This window comes from Leptodactylus fuscus, chromosome 2 (genome assembly GCF_031893055.1).
Source record: "Leptodactylus fuscus isolate aLepFus1 chromosome 2, aLepFus1.hap2, whole genome shotgun sequence".
NCBI classification, from domain to species: domain Eukaryota; kingdom Metazoa; phylum Chordata; class Amphibia; order Anura; family Leptodactylidae; genus Leptodactylus; species Leptodactylus fuscus.
In genome coordinates this window covers 259,569,997-259,584,742 of record NC_134266.1, presented here as the reverse complement: position 1 = coordinate 259,584,742, position 14,746 = coordinate 259,569,997, and the positions used below count along the sequence as shown (strand labels likewise).

Genomic DNA, 14,746 nt, shown 5'->3' with positions numbered 1-14,746 from the left:
GAGCCTCTAAACAGCCCAGTTTGGGCAAATTCATGGTGGAGGGAGCCTCTAACCAGCCCAGTTTGGGCAAATTCATGGTGGAGGGAGCCTCTAAAAACCCCCGTTTGGACCAATTCATGGTGGAGGGAGCCTCTAAACAGCCCAGTTTGGGCAAATTCATGGTGGAGGGAGCCTCTAAAAACCCCAAATTGGACCAATTCATGGTGGAGGGAGCCTCTAAAAACCCCAGTTTGGACCAATTCATGGTGGAGGGAGCCTCTAAAAACCCCAGTTTGGACCAATTCATGGTGGAGGGAGCCTCTAAAAACCCCAGTTTGGACCAATTCATGCTGGAGGGAGTCTCTAAACAGCCCAGTTTGGGCAAATTCATGGTGGAGGGAGCCTCTAAAAACCCCAGTTTGGACCAATTCATGGTGGAGGGAGCCTCTAAAAACCCCAATTTGGACCAATTCATGGTGGAGGGAGCCTCTAAACAGCCCAGTTTGGACCAATTCATGGTGGAGGGAGCCTCTAACCAGCCCAGTTTGGACCAATTCATGGTGGAGGGAGCCTCTAACCAGCCCAGTTTGGGCAAATTCATGGTGGAGGGAGCCTCTAAAAACCCCAATTTGGACCAATTCATGGTGGAGGGAGCCTCTAAACAGCCCAGTTTGGGCAAATTCATGGTGGAGGGAGCCTCTAAAAACCCCAGTTTGGACCAATTCATGGTGGAGGGAGCCTCTAAAAACCCCAGTTTGGACCAATTCATGGTGGAGGGAGCCTCTAAAAAACCCAGTTTGGACCAATTCATGGTGGAGGGAGCCTCTAAAAACCCCAGTTTGGACCAATTCATGGTGGAGGGAGCCTCTAAAAACACCAGTTTGGACCAATTCATGCTGGAGGGAGCCTCTAAACAGCCCAGTTTGGGCAAATTCATGGTGGAGGGAGCCTCTAAAAACCCCAGTTTGGACCAATTCATGGTGGAGGGAGCCTCTAAAAACCCCAATTTGGACCAATTCATGGTGGAGGGAGCCTCTAAACAGCCCAGTTTGGGCAAATTCATGGTGGAGGGAGCCTCTAAAAACCCCAGTTTGGACCAATTCATGGTGGAGGGAGCCTCTAAAAACCCCAGTTTGGACCAATTCATGGTGGAGGGAGCCTCTAAAAAACCCAGTTTGGACCAATTCATGGTGGAGGGAGCCTCTAAACAGCCCAGTTTGGGCAAATTCATGGTGGAGGGAGCCTCTAAAAACCCCAGTTTGGACCAATTCATGGTGGAGGGAGCCTCTAAAAACCCCAGTTTGGACCAATTCATGGTGGAGGGAGCCTCTAAAAAAAAACAGTTTGGATCAATTCATGGTGGAGGGAGCCTCTAAACAGCCCAGTTTGGGCAAATTCATGGTGGAGGGAGCCTCTAACCAGCCCAGTTTGGGCAAATTCATGGTGGAGGGAGCCTCTAAAAACCCCCGTTTGGACCAATTCATGGTGGAGGGAGCCTCTAAACAGCCCAGTTTGGGCAAATTCATGGTGGAGGGAGCCTCTAAAAACCCCAAATTGGACCAATTCATGGTGGAGGGAGCCTCTAAAAACCCCAGTTTGGACCAATTCATGGTGGAGGGAGCCTCTAAAAACCCCAGTTTGGACCAATTCATGGTGGAGGGAGCCTCTAAAAACCCCAGTTTGGACCAATTCATGCTGGAGGGAGCCTCTAAACAGCCCAGTTTGGGCAAATTCATGGTGGAGGGAGCCTCTAAAAACCCCAGTTTGGACCAATTCATGGTGGAGGGAGCCTCTAAAAACCCCAATTTGGACCAATTCATGGTGGAGGGAGCCTCTAAACAGCCCAGTTTGGACCAATTCATGGTGGAGGGAGCCTCTAACCAGCCCAGTTTGGACCAATTCATGGTGGAGGGAGCCTCTAACCAGCCCAGTTTGGGCAAATTCATGGTGGAGGGAGCCTCTAAAAACCCCAATTTGGACCAATTCATGGTGGAGGGAGCCTCTAAACAGCCCAGTTTGGGCAAATTCATGGTGGAGGGAGCCTCTAAAAACACCAGTTTGGACCAATTCATGGTGGAGGGAGCCTCTAAAAACCCCAGTTTGGACCAATTCATGGTGGAGGGAGCCTCTAAAAAACCCAGTTTGGACCAATTCATGGTGGAGGGAGCCTCTAAACAGCCCAGTTTGGGCAAATTCATGGTGGAGGGAGCCTCTAAAAACCCCAGTTTGGACCAATTCATGGTGGAGGGAGCCTCTAAAAACCCCAATTTGGACCAATTCATGGTGGAGGGAGCCTCTAAACAGCCCAGTTTGGGCAAATTCATGGTGGAGGGAGCCTCTAAAAACCCCAGTTTGGACCAATTCATGGTGGAGGGAGCCTCTAAAAACCCCAGTTTGGACCAATTCATGGTGGAGGGAGCCTCTAAAAAACCCAGTTTGGACCAATTCATGGTGGAGGGAGCCTCTAAACAGCCCAGTTTGGGCAAATTCATGGTGGAGGGAGCCTCTAAAAAACCCAGTTTGGACCAATTCATGGTGGAGGGAGCCTCTAAAAACCCCAGTTTGGACCAATTCATGGTGGAGGGAGCCTCTAAAAACCCCAGTTTGGACCAATTCATGGTGGAGGGAGCCTCTAAAAAACCCAGTTTGGACCAATTCATGGTGGAGGGAGCCTCTAAACAGCCCAGTTTGGGCAAATTCATGGTGGAGGGAGCCTCTAAAAACCCCAGTTTGGACCAATTCATGGTGGAGGGAGCCTCTAAAAACCCCAATTTGGACCAATTCATGGTGGAGGGAGCCTCTAAACAGCCCAGTTTGAGCAAATTCATGGTGGAGGGAGCCTCTAAAAACCCCAGTTTGGACCAATTCATGGTGGAGGGAGCCTCTAAAAAACCCAGTTTGGACCAATTCATGGTGGAGGGAGCCTCTAACCAGCCCAGTTTGGACCAATTCATGGTGGAGGGAGCCTCTAAAAACCCCAGTTTGGACCAATTCATGGTGGAGGGAGCCTCTAAACAGCCCAGTTTGGACCAATTCATGGTGGAGGGAGCCTCTAAAAACCCCAATTTGGACCAATTCATGGTGGAGGGAGCCTCTAACCAGCCCAGTTTGGACCAATTCATGGTGGAGGGAGCCTCTAACCAGCCCAGTTTGGGCAAATTCATGGTGGAGGGAGCCTCTAAAAACCCCAATTTGGACCAATTCATGGTGGAGGGAGCCTCTAAACAGCCCAGTTTTGGCAAATTCATGGTGGAGGGAGCCTCTAAAAACCCCAGTTTGGACCAATTCATGGTGGAGGGAGCCTCTAACCAGCCCAGTTTGGGCAAATTCATGGTGGAGGGAGCCTCTAACCAGCAGAGTTGTGGGAAAGCAGGGTGGAGGGAGCCTCTAACCAGCAGAGTTGGTGGAAATCAGGGTGGAGGGAGCCTCTAACCAGCAGAGTTGGGGGAAATCATGTTGGAGGGAGCCTAGTATTAGCAGGATTGTGCAGCGCTTATGGTGGATGAGTATGAGGATGCGGAGGAATTGGAGAGGTTGAGTACAGACATGGAGTTTCATGTTGGGGTGCTTTACACAGGTGGGCACAAAAATGAAGGCTCTATCCAGTGGTGGTTCATTTTTATCAAAGTGAGCCGGTCGGCACTCTCAGCTGACAGACGGGTGCGCTTGTCAGTGATGATGCCACCGGCTGCACTGAACACCCTCTCAGATAGGACGCTGGTGGCAGGACAGGACAGCACCTCCAAGGCATATAGGGCAAGTTCAAGCCACAGGTCCAACTTCAACACCCAATACGTGTAGGGCGCAGAGGGGTCGGAGAGGACAGGGCTGTGGTCGGAAAGGTATTCCCGCAACATGCGCCTATACTTCTCACGCCTGGTGACACTAGGACCCTCTGAGGCGGCACTTTGGCGAGGGGGTGCCATCAAGGTGTCCCAGACCTTAGACAGTGTGCCCCTCGTTTGTGTGGACCGGTGAGAACTTGGTCGCCTACTGGAGGAACTGTCCTCCCTGCCGCCAACGTCACATGCTGGAAACATCTCCATCATATTCTGCACCAATTGCCTGTGGCAAGCACTGATGCGATTGGCCCTCCCCTCTACCGGAATAAAAGACGAGATGTTGTTTTTATACCGGGGGTCAAGGATAGCAAAGATCCAGTACTGGTTGTCCTCCATGATTTTGACAATACGCTTGTCGGTTGTAAAGCACCCCAACATGAACTCAGCCATGTCTGCCACAGTGTTAGTTGGCATGACTCCTCTGGCCCCACCGGAAAGTTCAATCTCCATTTCCTCCTCATCCTCCATGTCTACCCATCCGCGCTGCAACAATGGGACGATTCGAAGTTGCCCGGAAGCCTCCTGTATCACCATCACATCATCGGACAACTCTTCTTCCTCCTCCTCCTCCTCCTCCTCCTCCTCCTCCATTAAACGCGATGAAGCGGACAGATGTGTGGACCTACTCTCCAGCTGTGACGGATTGGATGCTATCCCTGACTCCTCTGTGTGATCTGAGTTATCCCTGATGTCAATCAGGGATTCTCTCAGAACACACAAGAGCGGGATTGTAAGGCTCACCATCGCATACTCAGAGCTCACCCTCCTTGTGGACTCCTCAAACACCCGTAGGATGTCACAAAGGTCTCTCATCCATGGCCACTCATGGATGAGAAACTGAGGCAGCTGACTTTGTGGCACCCTAGGGTTTTGTAGCTGGTATTCCATCAAAGGTCTCTGCTGCTCAACCACTCTATTCAACATCTGAAACGTTGAGTTCCAGCGTGTGGGGACGTCGCACAAAAGCCGGTGTTGTGGCACATGCAGGCGTTGCTGGAGAGATTTTAAGCTAGCAGTGGCTACTGTCGACTTGCGAAAGTGGGCGCACATGCGCCGCACTTTCACCGGTAGCTCTGGAACATTGGGGTAGCTCTTTAGGAAACGTTGCACCACTAGGTTGAAGACGTGGGCCAGGCATGGAACATGTTGGAGTCCGGCAAGCTCCAGAGCTGCTACCAGGTTCCGGCCGTTATCACAAACGACCATGCCTGGGCCCAGGTGCAGCGGCTCAAACCATATTGCCGTCTCATCGAGGAGGGCATCCCTCACCTCGGAGGCAGTGTGCTGTCTGTCCCCCAAGCTGATCAGCTTCAGCACAGCCTGCTGACGTCTACCAACGCCAGTGCTGCAACGTTTCCAACTCGTAGCTGGGGTCAATCTAACAGCGGAGGAGGAGGCGGTGGCGGAGGAGGAGGCGGTGGCGGAGGAGGAGGCGGTAGAGGAGGAGGAGGAGGGGGGTGTTCTTCTCGTGTCCCTGCCAGGAATGTTAGGCGGTTAGACGAGGTACACCGGGCCAGTTTGGGAAGCAGTCCCAGCCTCAACTACATTCACCCAGTGTGCCGTCAGTGAAATGTAGCGTCCCTGTCCGCATGCACTTGTCCACACGTCGGTGGTCAAGTGGACCTTTGTGCAAAGCGCGGAACTAAGGGCCCGCCTGATGTTGAGTGACACGTGCTGGTGCAAGGCGGGGACGGCACACCGGGAGAAGTAGTGACGGCTAGGGACGGCATAGCGAGGTGCCGCAGTTGCCATCAGGTCCAGGAAGGCGGGAGTTTCAACAAGCCGGAACGCCAACATCTCCTGGGCCAGCAGTTTAGCGATGTTGGCGTTCAAGGCTTGCGCGTGTGGGTGGTTAGCAGTGTATTTCTGCCGCCGCTCCAATGTCTGAGAGATGGTGGGTTGTTGTAAAGAAGCGCCTAATGGTGCCTTTGATGGTGCAGGAGAAGGAGATAAGACAGGAACAGGGGAGGATGAGGGAGAAGTCAACAAAGTGGTGGAGGCAGATGAAGTGGTGTCCTGGCTCGTCCTCTGGAGTACATCGCCAGCACAGTCAGCAGTGGCAGTGGCAGAGGCAGAGGCAGTGGCAGAGGCAGTGGCAGTGGCGTGAACGGCAGGCGGCCTTTGTCCTGCCGTTGCTGCCTGCCACTGATTCCAGTGCTTGGATTCCAAATGACGGCGCATTGAAGTGGTGGACAGGTTGCTCTTCTCAGAGCCCCTAATCAATTTCGAGAGGCAAATTGTGCAGACAACACTATATCTGTCCTCGGCGCATTCCTTGAAAAAACTCCACACCTTCGAGAAACGTGCCCTCGAGCTGGGAGTTTTTCGGGGCTGGGTACGAACTGGAACATCTTGGGAGATTCCGGGTGTGGCCTGGCTTCGCCTAAGCTGCTGACCTCTGCCTCTGCCTCTAGCTACCCTTTTTGGTGCTGTACTTGCCTCAACATCCACACTACTTTCCCCGCTTGACATCCCCCCTGTCCAGGTCGGGTCAGTGTCCTCATCATCCACCACTTCCTCTTCCAACTCTTGTCTCATCTCCTCCTCCCGCACAATGCGCCGGTCAACTGGATGCCCTGACGGCAACTGCGTCACATCATCGTCGATGAGGGTGGGTTGCTGGTCATCCACCACCAAATCGAACGGAGATGGAGGAGACTCTAGTGTTTGAGCATCTGGACACAGATGCTCCTCTGTTAGGTTCGTGGAATCGTGACGTGGAGAGGCAGGTTGAGGGACAATGAAAGGAGCGGAGAACAGCTCTGGGGAGCAGGAACAGTTGGGGTTATTGTTCTGTGAAGCTTGGGAATTTTGGGAGGAAGGAGGACAAGACTGTTGGGTAATAGGAGGAGAGGAGGCAGAGTCTGACTGGCTGCTGGACAATGTGCTGTAAGCGTTCTCTGACAGCCATTGCAAGACCTGTTCCTGGTTCTCGGGCCTACTAAGGTTTGTACCCTGCAGTTTAGTTAATGTGGCAAGCAACCCTGGCACTGTGGAGTGGCGCAATGCTTGCTGCCCCACAGGAGTAGGCACGGGACGCCCTGTGGCTTCACTGCTACCTTGCTCCCCAGAACCATTCCCCCGACCTCGCCCACGGCCTCGTCCACGTCCCTTTCCGGGAGCCTTGCGCATTTTGAATTCCCAGTTAGAAATTGGCACTATATACCAGTAGCAAAAATTGTGGGTGCACGTAACCCCAATATATTCTTTGAATTCCCAGTCAGACAATGGCACTATATACCAGTAGCAAGAAATGAGGGTATTTATAACCCCAATATATTCTTTGAATTCCCAGTCAGACAATGGCACTGTATACCAGTAGTAAAAATTGTGGGTGCACGTAACCCCAATATATTCTTTGAATTACCAGTCAGAAACTGGCACTATATGGCAGTAGCAAGAAATGAGGGTATTTGTAACCCCAATATATTCTTTGAATTCCCAGTCAGAAACTGGCACTGTATACCAGTAGTAAAAATTGTGGGTGCACGTAACCCCAATATGTTCTTTGAATTCCCAGTCAGAAACTGGCACTATATGGCAGTAGCAAGAAATGAGGGTATTTATAACCCCAATATATTCTTTGAATTCCCAGTCAGACAATGGCACTGTATACCAGTAGTAAAAATTGTGGGTGCACGTAACCCCAATATATTCTTTGAATTACCAGTCAGAAACTGGCACTATATACCAGTAGCAAGAAATGAGGGTATTTATAACCCCAATATATTCTTTGAATTCCCAGGCAGAAACTGGCACTGTATACCAGTAGTAAAAATTGTGGGTGCACGTAACCCCAATATATTCTTTGAATTCCCAGTCAGACAATGGCACTGTATACCAGTAGTAAAAATTGTGGGTGCACGTAACCCCAATATGTTCTTTGAATTCCCAGTCAGAAACTGGCACTATATACCAGTAGCAAGAAATGAGGGTATTTGTAACCCCAATATATTCTTTGAATTCCCAGTCAGAAACTGGCACTGTATACCAGTAGTAAAAATTGTGGGTGCACGTAACCCCAATATATTCTTTGAATTCCCAGTCAGACAATGGCACTATATGGCAGTAGCAAAAATAGTGGGTGTATATAGCCCCAATTCTATTGCTAGGGGACTTGCAGGGTATTTCTGGGGTGAAGGTGGGGGGGCACACCGTTGGAACGGGTATCGGGGGTATATATTGCGTATACGGTACACGTTACACTGACAAGCTTCTCCCTGGAATTTAGCTCTTACAAGAGCTGTTGTGGTTGTCTTCTCCTTCCTATCCTAGCCTGTCCCTGCCTACCCAGAATCTAACCCCTAGCTAACTGGACGGAAACCTCCGTCCTCGGTGAATTGCAAGCTCAGAATGACGCGAAGCTGGGCGGCGCTGTTCTTTTAAATTAGAGGTCACATGTTTTCGGCAGCCAATGGGTTTTGCCTACTTTTCTCAACGTCACCGGTGTCGTAGTTCCTGTCCCACCTACCCTGCGCTGTTATTGGAGCAAAAAAGGCGCCAGGGAAGGTGGGAGGGGAATCGAGTAATGGCGCACTTTACCACGCGGTGTTCGATTCGATTCGAACATGCCGAACAGCCTAATATCCGATCGAACATGAGTTCGATAGAACACTGTTCGCTCATCTCTAATAAGTAAGCAAAATAAATAAGTAGAATAAAAAAAAATCTATAATCAGAAAATAAAACCAGATTAGATCAGAGATTTCGATATTAATAAATAAATAAAAATGAAATTAAAAATGTAATAATTAAAAATAATAGAAATGGTTGATACATAAAGGGAATTACTGACAATTACTGTTAAAAATCAATCGGCAGACAGGGGTAAAAATAGATTTTTCTTTCACAGGTTACATAGAAAAACGAGCGTCGGCTTTGAGCCAGTTGAAGCCTAGGACGGGGAACAAAAAGAGACAAAACCGCACAAGAAAAAAACTTTTTATTGGTACTTATTTGGTATAGCGTCTCTGTTGTTTAGGGGAATACATCATGGATCATTAGGGGAATGGATCATTAGAAATCAAAGAAAGACTATTCTTCTCTTCCCTTTATTATTCTGATCCGTGCCGCCGTTCCTAAGAAATTTCTTCTTTCTTCCATATGTAAATGAGTTTTCAGACAGCACTGGGGACGTCCCCTGCACTGTCTGAAAACTCTCCAGTGACTCCTACATCTTCTTCTCCCGTGTCACTCTCGCGTCTGCGCATGTCCGTTGGCCATGTTCCTGTGGCCGAATGGGAGAGGCCACAAGAAAATGGCTGACAGACATGCGCAGTCAGCCATTTTCCTGTGGTCGAATGGTACAGGTCAATAGTAAATGGCCGACGGACATGTGCAGTGAAGAGTAACATGGGAGAAGAGGCGGTCCGGAGAAGTAGACAGACGCGTTGCTGGAGAGTTTTTGGACAGTACAGGGGACGCCCACTGTGCTGTCTGAAAACTCATTTACCTATGGAAGAAAGAAGAAATTTTTCACGAACGGTGGCATGGATCAGAATAATAAAGTTAAGACAGGGGTGAACCTAGGGTTTGTGCCGCCTGAGACGGAGGTCAGAAAGCCCCCCCCCCCCTGGAGGAGGGGGTGGAGCGGAGATGAGGGGGCGAAGCAGAGCGAGCATCGTTAGCAGGCAGAGAGCAGGCAGGGAGAGGACCTGCTCTCTGCTAAGCGTGAGGGGCTGCCAAGACGGTGACGCTAAGCCAGTCCAGGACAGCTTGTCCTAGACTGGCTTAGGTCAGCAAAAATGCCGCCCTCCCCCGGTGCCCCGGCATAGCGCCGCCTGAGGCGGTCGCTTCAGGTCACCTCATGGGAGGTGCGGCGCTGAGTTAAGAGAAGAGTAACCCTTCTTAAACCTATTCTGACGTGTACTTAGTCAAAAATGTGAATTCTAACAATAGAATCCCTTTAAGCCGGTGAGACGCCATAGCAAGTAAGTACCAATAAAAAGTTTTTGTCTCTTTTTGTTCCCTGTCCTAGGCTTCACTGTCTCAAAGCCGACGCTTGTTTTTCTATGTAACCCGTGAAAGAAAAAATCTATTTTTACCCCTGTCTGCTGATTGATTTCTAACAGTAATTGTCTGCTCGTTTACCCGGCAGGTGTTAATAGCTGCAGTTATTAACGTTGCGAAGTGATTTAGATCCTGCGTTCAGCCAGATAGTCCTTCTGAATGACGGCTTCATAAATACTTTTTTTTTTTTTTTTAATAAAAATTGCATTAATGCTTCATATTTTATCAAGATTTTTTTTTTTTAAGGTGAACTATAGCACACGGAACATAAGATGATAAATTAGGAACGCGCCGCCAAGTAACATATGGTTTTCGGTTTGTTGGCTACGATATCTGTTTATAAATGTCATGTGGATTACCGCAATGATTTTATCCTCCTCCGAGCTTTACAGTTTTCGTATAGAATTAATCTAAATGAGACTTTGAATAACTTTACTTATGTTGTACTGATCCTGACAGCTATGGGACGGCCCATGGGAGACTCGGGAGCAGCATTCGCGATTCAGCTCTTAAAGGGAACCCGTCAGGTTGTTTGTCCACCATAGGCTGTGCAGGATGAAGTACTTAGGTGCCACGGGTGCAGCTTTTTAATCTTTGTGTTGCCATAAAGTGAAATTGTAAATGTTTGAAAGAATAAAAAGTCATATGCAAATGAACCTAAGTAGTCATGGGGGCGGGGAGAAGCTTCATCCTAGTCAAGCTGTCCTCTTAGTTCCCTTGGTAATCCCACCTTCTTGACATGATTGACACCTCACTTTCTAATGGGACGGAGATCTCAGACATGCCCAGGAGGTGGGATTAGCAAGGAGAGAGCATGACTAGAATGAAGCTTCTCCCCGCCCCCATGACTACTTAGGTTAAATGCATATGACTTTTTATGCTTTCAGATATTACATGACAGGTTCCCTTTAACATACCCTGCTCAGTGTCTATACAAAGTTTGTTCTAATAATATTGATGCTTTTCCCCTCTCCCAATGTAATGCACCCCAGTAGCCCACACACAGTATAATGCTCCCAAGTGATCCCCGCACACTGTAATGGTCCCAAGTGATCCCCGCACGCTGTAATGGTCCCAGGTGATCCCCGCACACTGTAATGTTCCTAAGTGATCCCCGCACACTATAATGCTCCCAAGTGATCCCCACACACTATAATGCTCCCAAGTGATCCCCGCACACTGTAATGTTCCTAAGTGATCCCCGCACACTATAATGCTCCCAAGTGATCCCCACACACTATAATGCTCCCAAGTGATCCCCGCACACTGTAATGCTCCCAAGTGATCCCTGCATACTGCAATTCTCCCCAGTGATCCACAGACACTATAATGTTTCTAAGTGATCCCCGCACACTATAATGCTCCCAAGTGATCCCCGCACACTGTAATGCTCCCAAGTGATCCCTGCATACTGCAATTCTCCCCAGTGATCCACAGACACTATAATGTTCCCAAGTGATCCCCACACACTATAATGCTCCCCAGTGATGCCTGCACACTATAATGCTCTCAAGTGATCCCTGCACACTATAATGCTCTCAAGTGATCCCTGCACACTATAATGCTCCCCAGTGATCCCTGCACACTATAATGCTCTCAAGTGATCCCTGCACACTATAATGCTCCCCAGTGATCCCCGCACACTATAATGCTCTCAAGTGATCCCTGCACAGTATAATGCTCCCCAGTGATCTCCGCACACTATAATTCTCCCCAGTGATGCCTGCACACTATAATGCTCCCAAGTGATCCCGCAACTATAATGCTCCCAAATGATCTTTGCATACTATAATGCCCCCAGTGATCCCTGCACAGTATAATGCATCCAGTGATCTCTACACACTATAATGCTCCCAAGTGATGCCCACACACTGTAATGCTCCAGAGTGATCCCTGCACACTATAATGCTCCCCAGTGATTCCCGCTCAGTATAATGCACCCAGTGATCTTCACACACTATAATGCTCCCCAGTGATCCCCACACACTATAATGCTCCCAAGTGATCCACATACACTGTAATGCTCCCAAGTGATACCCACACACTATAATTTTCCAAAGTGATCCCCTTACACTATATTGCTCCTAAGTGAAAAAAATCACTAGGAGGAATTTAATATAATATATGCCAAAATATTGGAGCAGAAATGGCAAATCTTTGAACATAATTCGGGTCCATTCTTATTTTTCCACCTCACCTGCCACTTTTCAAGATGGGCCAAGGATCAAGGTGAGCTGGGTGGGTACCCCTCTTCCCATTAGATTAACATGGCTGGCATGGATTTCAGCAAACTGGACTACCCAAGGAGCGTCAAAATTATTAAGAGGCTGGAGCCCATTGGAGACTCGCAGGGCTGAAAAGCCAATTGGATGAGATTTTTCCTAATCTCATCCTCCCCCTTTGTTGATACAAATGCTGGGAAAATGCATCATGTTATTTATGTTTCCAAAAAGTTCTGGTGCATAACAAAGTCCGCAAAAAATGCAACAGAATTTTACACGACAAAAAATGACCCAGCGGTTTATTAGGCACCGTCTTTTCCGCAAAATCCGTCTCAGTGAGCAAGATGGAGAAATGTTATAGAGTAATACCTCGGCTAACCTGGGTATAATAGTCTTTGCCATGTTAAAGTGACACATTGTAACGCAGTGACAGCTCTATAACATTGATTTTAATTTCTATCCACAGAACCCAGCACGGCCCCCACAGATGTCAAAGCTTCAGGTCTGTCTGCATCAGAAATCCTTGTCACCTGGAAATCCTCCAAGGATAATGTGGGAAGACCTTTGGGATTTGAGGTACTTGTATGAGCTTTGCTGCCACTCGTAGGGCTTTGCTTGTTCCTGTTATTATCGATGACGCTCCATGGTCACCATTAGTCACCATGGTTCTCATTCTTCATCGGGATGTTATAAGGATATTCCCATCTTATATAGTGATGGCGCCGTGTATTGGGAGGATGTGCCATTACATTATGATTGGGGTTGAGCCGATCTTGAGATTTCAAGATCGATTTTAAAATCCGATTTCCGATCATTTTCCAGCCGATCTCGATCGTGAAATTTGCTCGATCGCCGATCGGAATCCAATCTTTTCCGATCCCGATCTTCAACCCTAGTCAATGCTTTTCTATGGGAAAAGTCACTTTTAGGGTTGAGCCGATCTTGAGATAACCTCCGATCTCGATCCCACTGGAAAAGATCGTTTCGGAATTCCGATCGCGATCGTGAAATTTACTCGATCGCCGATCGGAATCCGATCTTTTCCGATCCCGATCGCTCAACCCTAATTATGATTATTGATAGTCCGACCTCTGGGACTTGAGAATGAAGGGGCCATAGACATGGTCTTACTAACTATCAGATATGGGATGCTTTTCCAGAATTAATTTTATTTTTTTGCATTTATTATGTACCTATCCCCAATAGATTATTCTTACCTTTTTCTGAATCCTTCTCTACACAAAGGACATGTGATTCTGACAGTGACCAGATATAGTCTGCAGGTGTTAATGCACAGCCCCCTGACTTCCTGTATGATGGACTGTACCACACATGGTCTACACAGGGGGAGAAAGTTCTGGCACTCAGTTATAATGAACTTGTGTGCAGGTTCTTGGGTGCACCTGCACTTGGGTTTCCATTCTTCAGTTCTGCTTGGGGACCCAAAAATGGAAACCCAATCCGCTTAAAAAATCCGCCTGGAAAACCCTTTAAGGACACACATTGGGGAAGATTTGTTAAGATGGGCATATTGTACACCAGTCTTAAAGGGATTCAATCATTAAAATGGAATTTTTTAAGACTAAGGCCTGGTTCACTTCTGCATTGGTATTCTGTCCGGGGAAGTTCGCATGAGGACCCTCCAAATGGAATACCATTCGCATTTTCAAGCTGTGTGACAGTGAAAGCACATGGACCCCATAGACTATAATAGGGTCCGTGTGCTTGCCGCCAGAGCTCCGCAGTTCACAATCTACTTCCCTGTTCGCATTATTCGTGCGGCAGCGTGCGGCAAGCACATGGACCCCATTATAGTGTATGGGATCTGTGTGCTTTTACTGCACAGCGCTTACAATTGAATTTGGTATTCCATTTGGGGGGTGTCTATGCGCACTCCCCTGGACTGAATACCAATGCAGATGTGAATGAGGGGTAACACGTAGGAATAGCCTTAAGAAAGGCTATTCTTCTCCTACCTTTAGATGTCTTCTCCGCACCGCCATTCCGTAGATATCCCGGTTTTCATCATTATGCAAATGTTTTTTTCTCACAGCACTGGAGGCGGTCCCCAGTGCTCAAATAGCACTGGGGCCATCTGCAGTGCTGATAGAAAACTCTCCAGTGACGGCCTCTCTCTTCTTCTGGCACGCCCTCTCCGCAATGTCTTCTTCCAATGGCTTCTTCTGGCTTCTTCTGTGCAGTCGGATCTGCTGTAGGCAGCATATTGGGGAGAGACACCTTATGAGCCCCCTAAATCTCCTGGGTCTGTATGTGATCACACCCTCAAATTATGCACCAGTCCCCTACTGTTTAAAGGGGTATAAAGGTTCCTGCAATATAGGTTATTCAATGTACAGTACAATGAAACATATACATTTTCTATATCTATGATCACTCACGATCACTGAAGGGACTTTGCAGCAGATGCTCTATTTCCCTACAGCACTCCCGCAGGTGACTTGAAGTATTACACCGCTCTATTCTTCCTACCCGTAACTAACCCACACTTGTAGATTCTGATAGTTCATTTAAAGCACTTGATGAATATTCTTTGCATCAGTCACGATTCCAAACGCATCAAATTCCGTTAATATTTTACCTTTTATTTCAGCCGCATGTGTTCTTTGAATACATAAAAGATTTTTCTTTGTGCGTGACACGACCTCTTCTTCACTCTCTATCTAAAACCAATCT

At 48.3% G+C, this 14,746-nt stretch overlaps 1 protein-coding gene across 2 annotated transcripts in view; it reads left to right on the top strand.

Moving 5' to 3' along the window:
- The window catches only part of CNTN5 (contactin 5), a 1,103,706-nt gene that overhangs the window by 1,059,826 nt on the left and 29,134 nt on the right, over positions 1-14,746 (top strand). For both annotated transcript variants that reach the window (XM_075266105.1, XM_075266104.1), the window contains one exon: positions 12,519-12,628. In XM_075266105.1, coding sequence (XP_075122206.1) covers positions 12,519-12,628 — 110 coding nt within the window. The remainder of the gene's footprint in view (positions 1-12,518; positions 12,629-14,746) is intronic.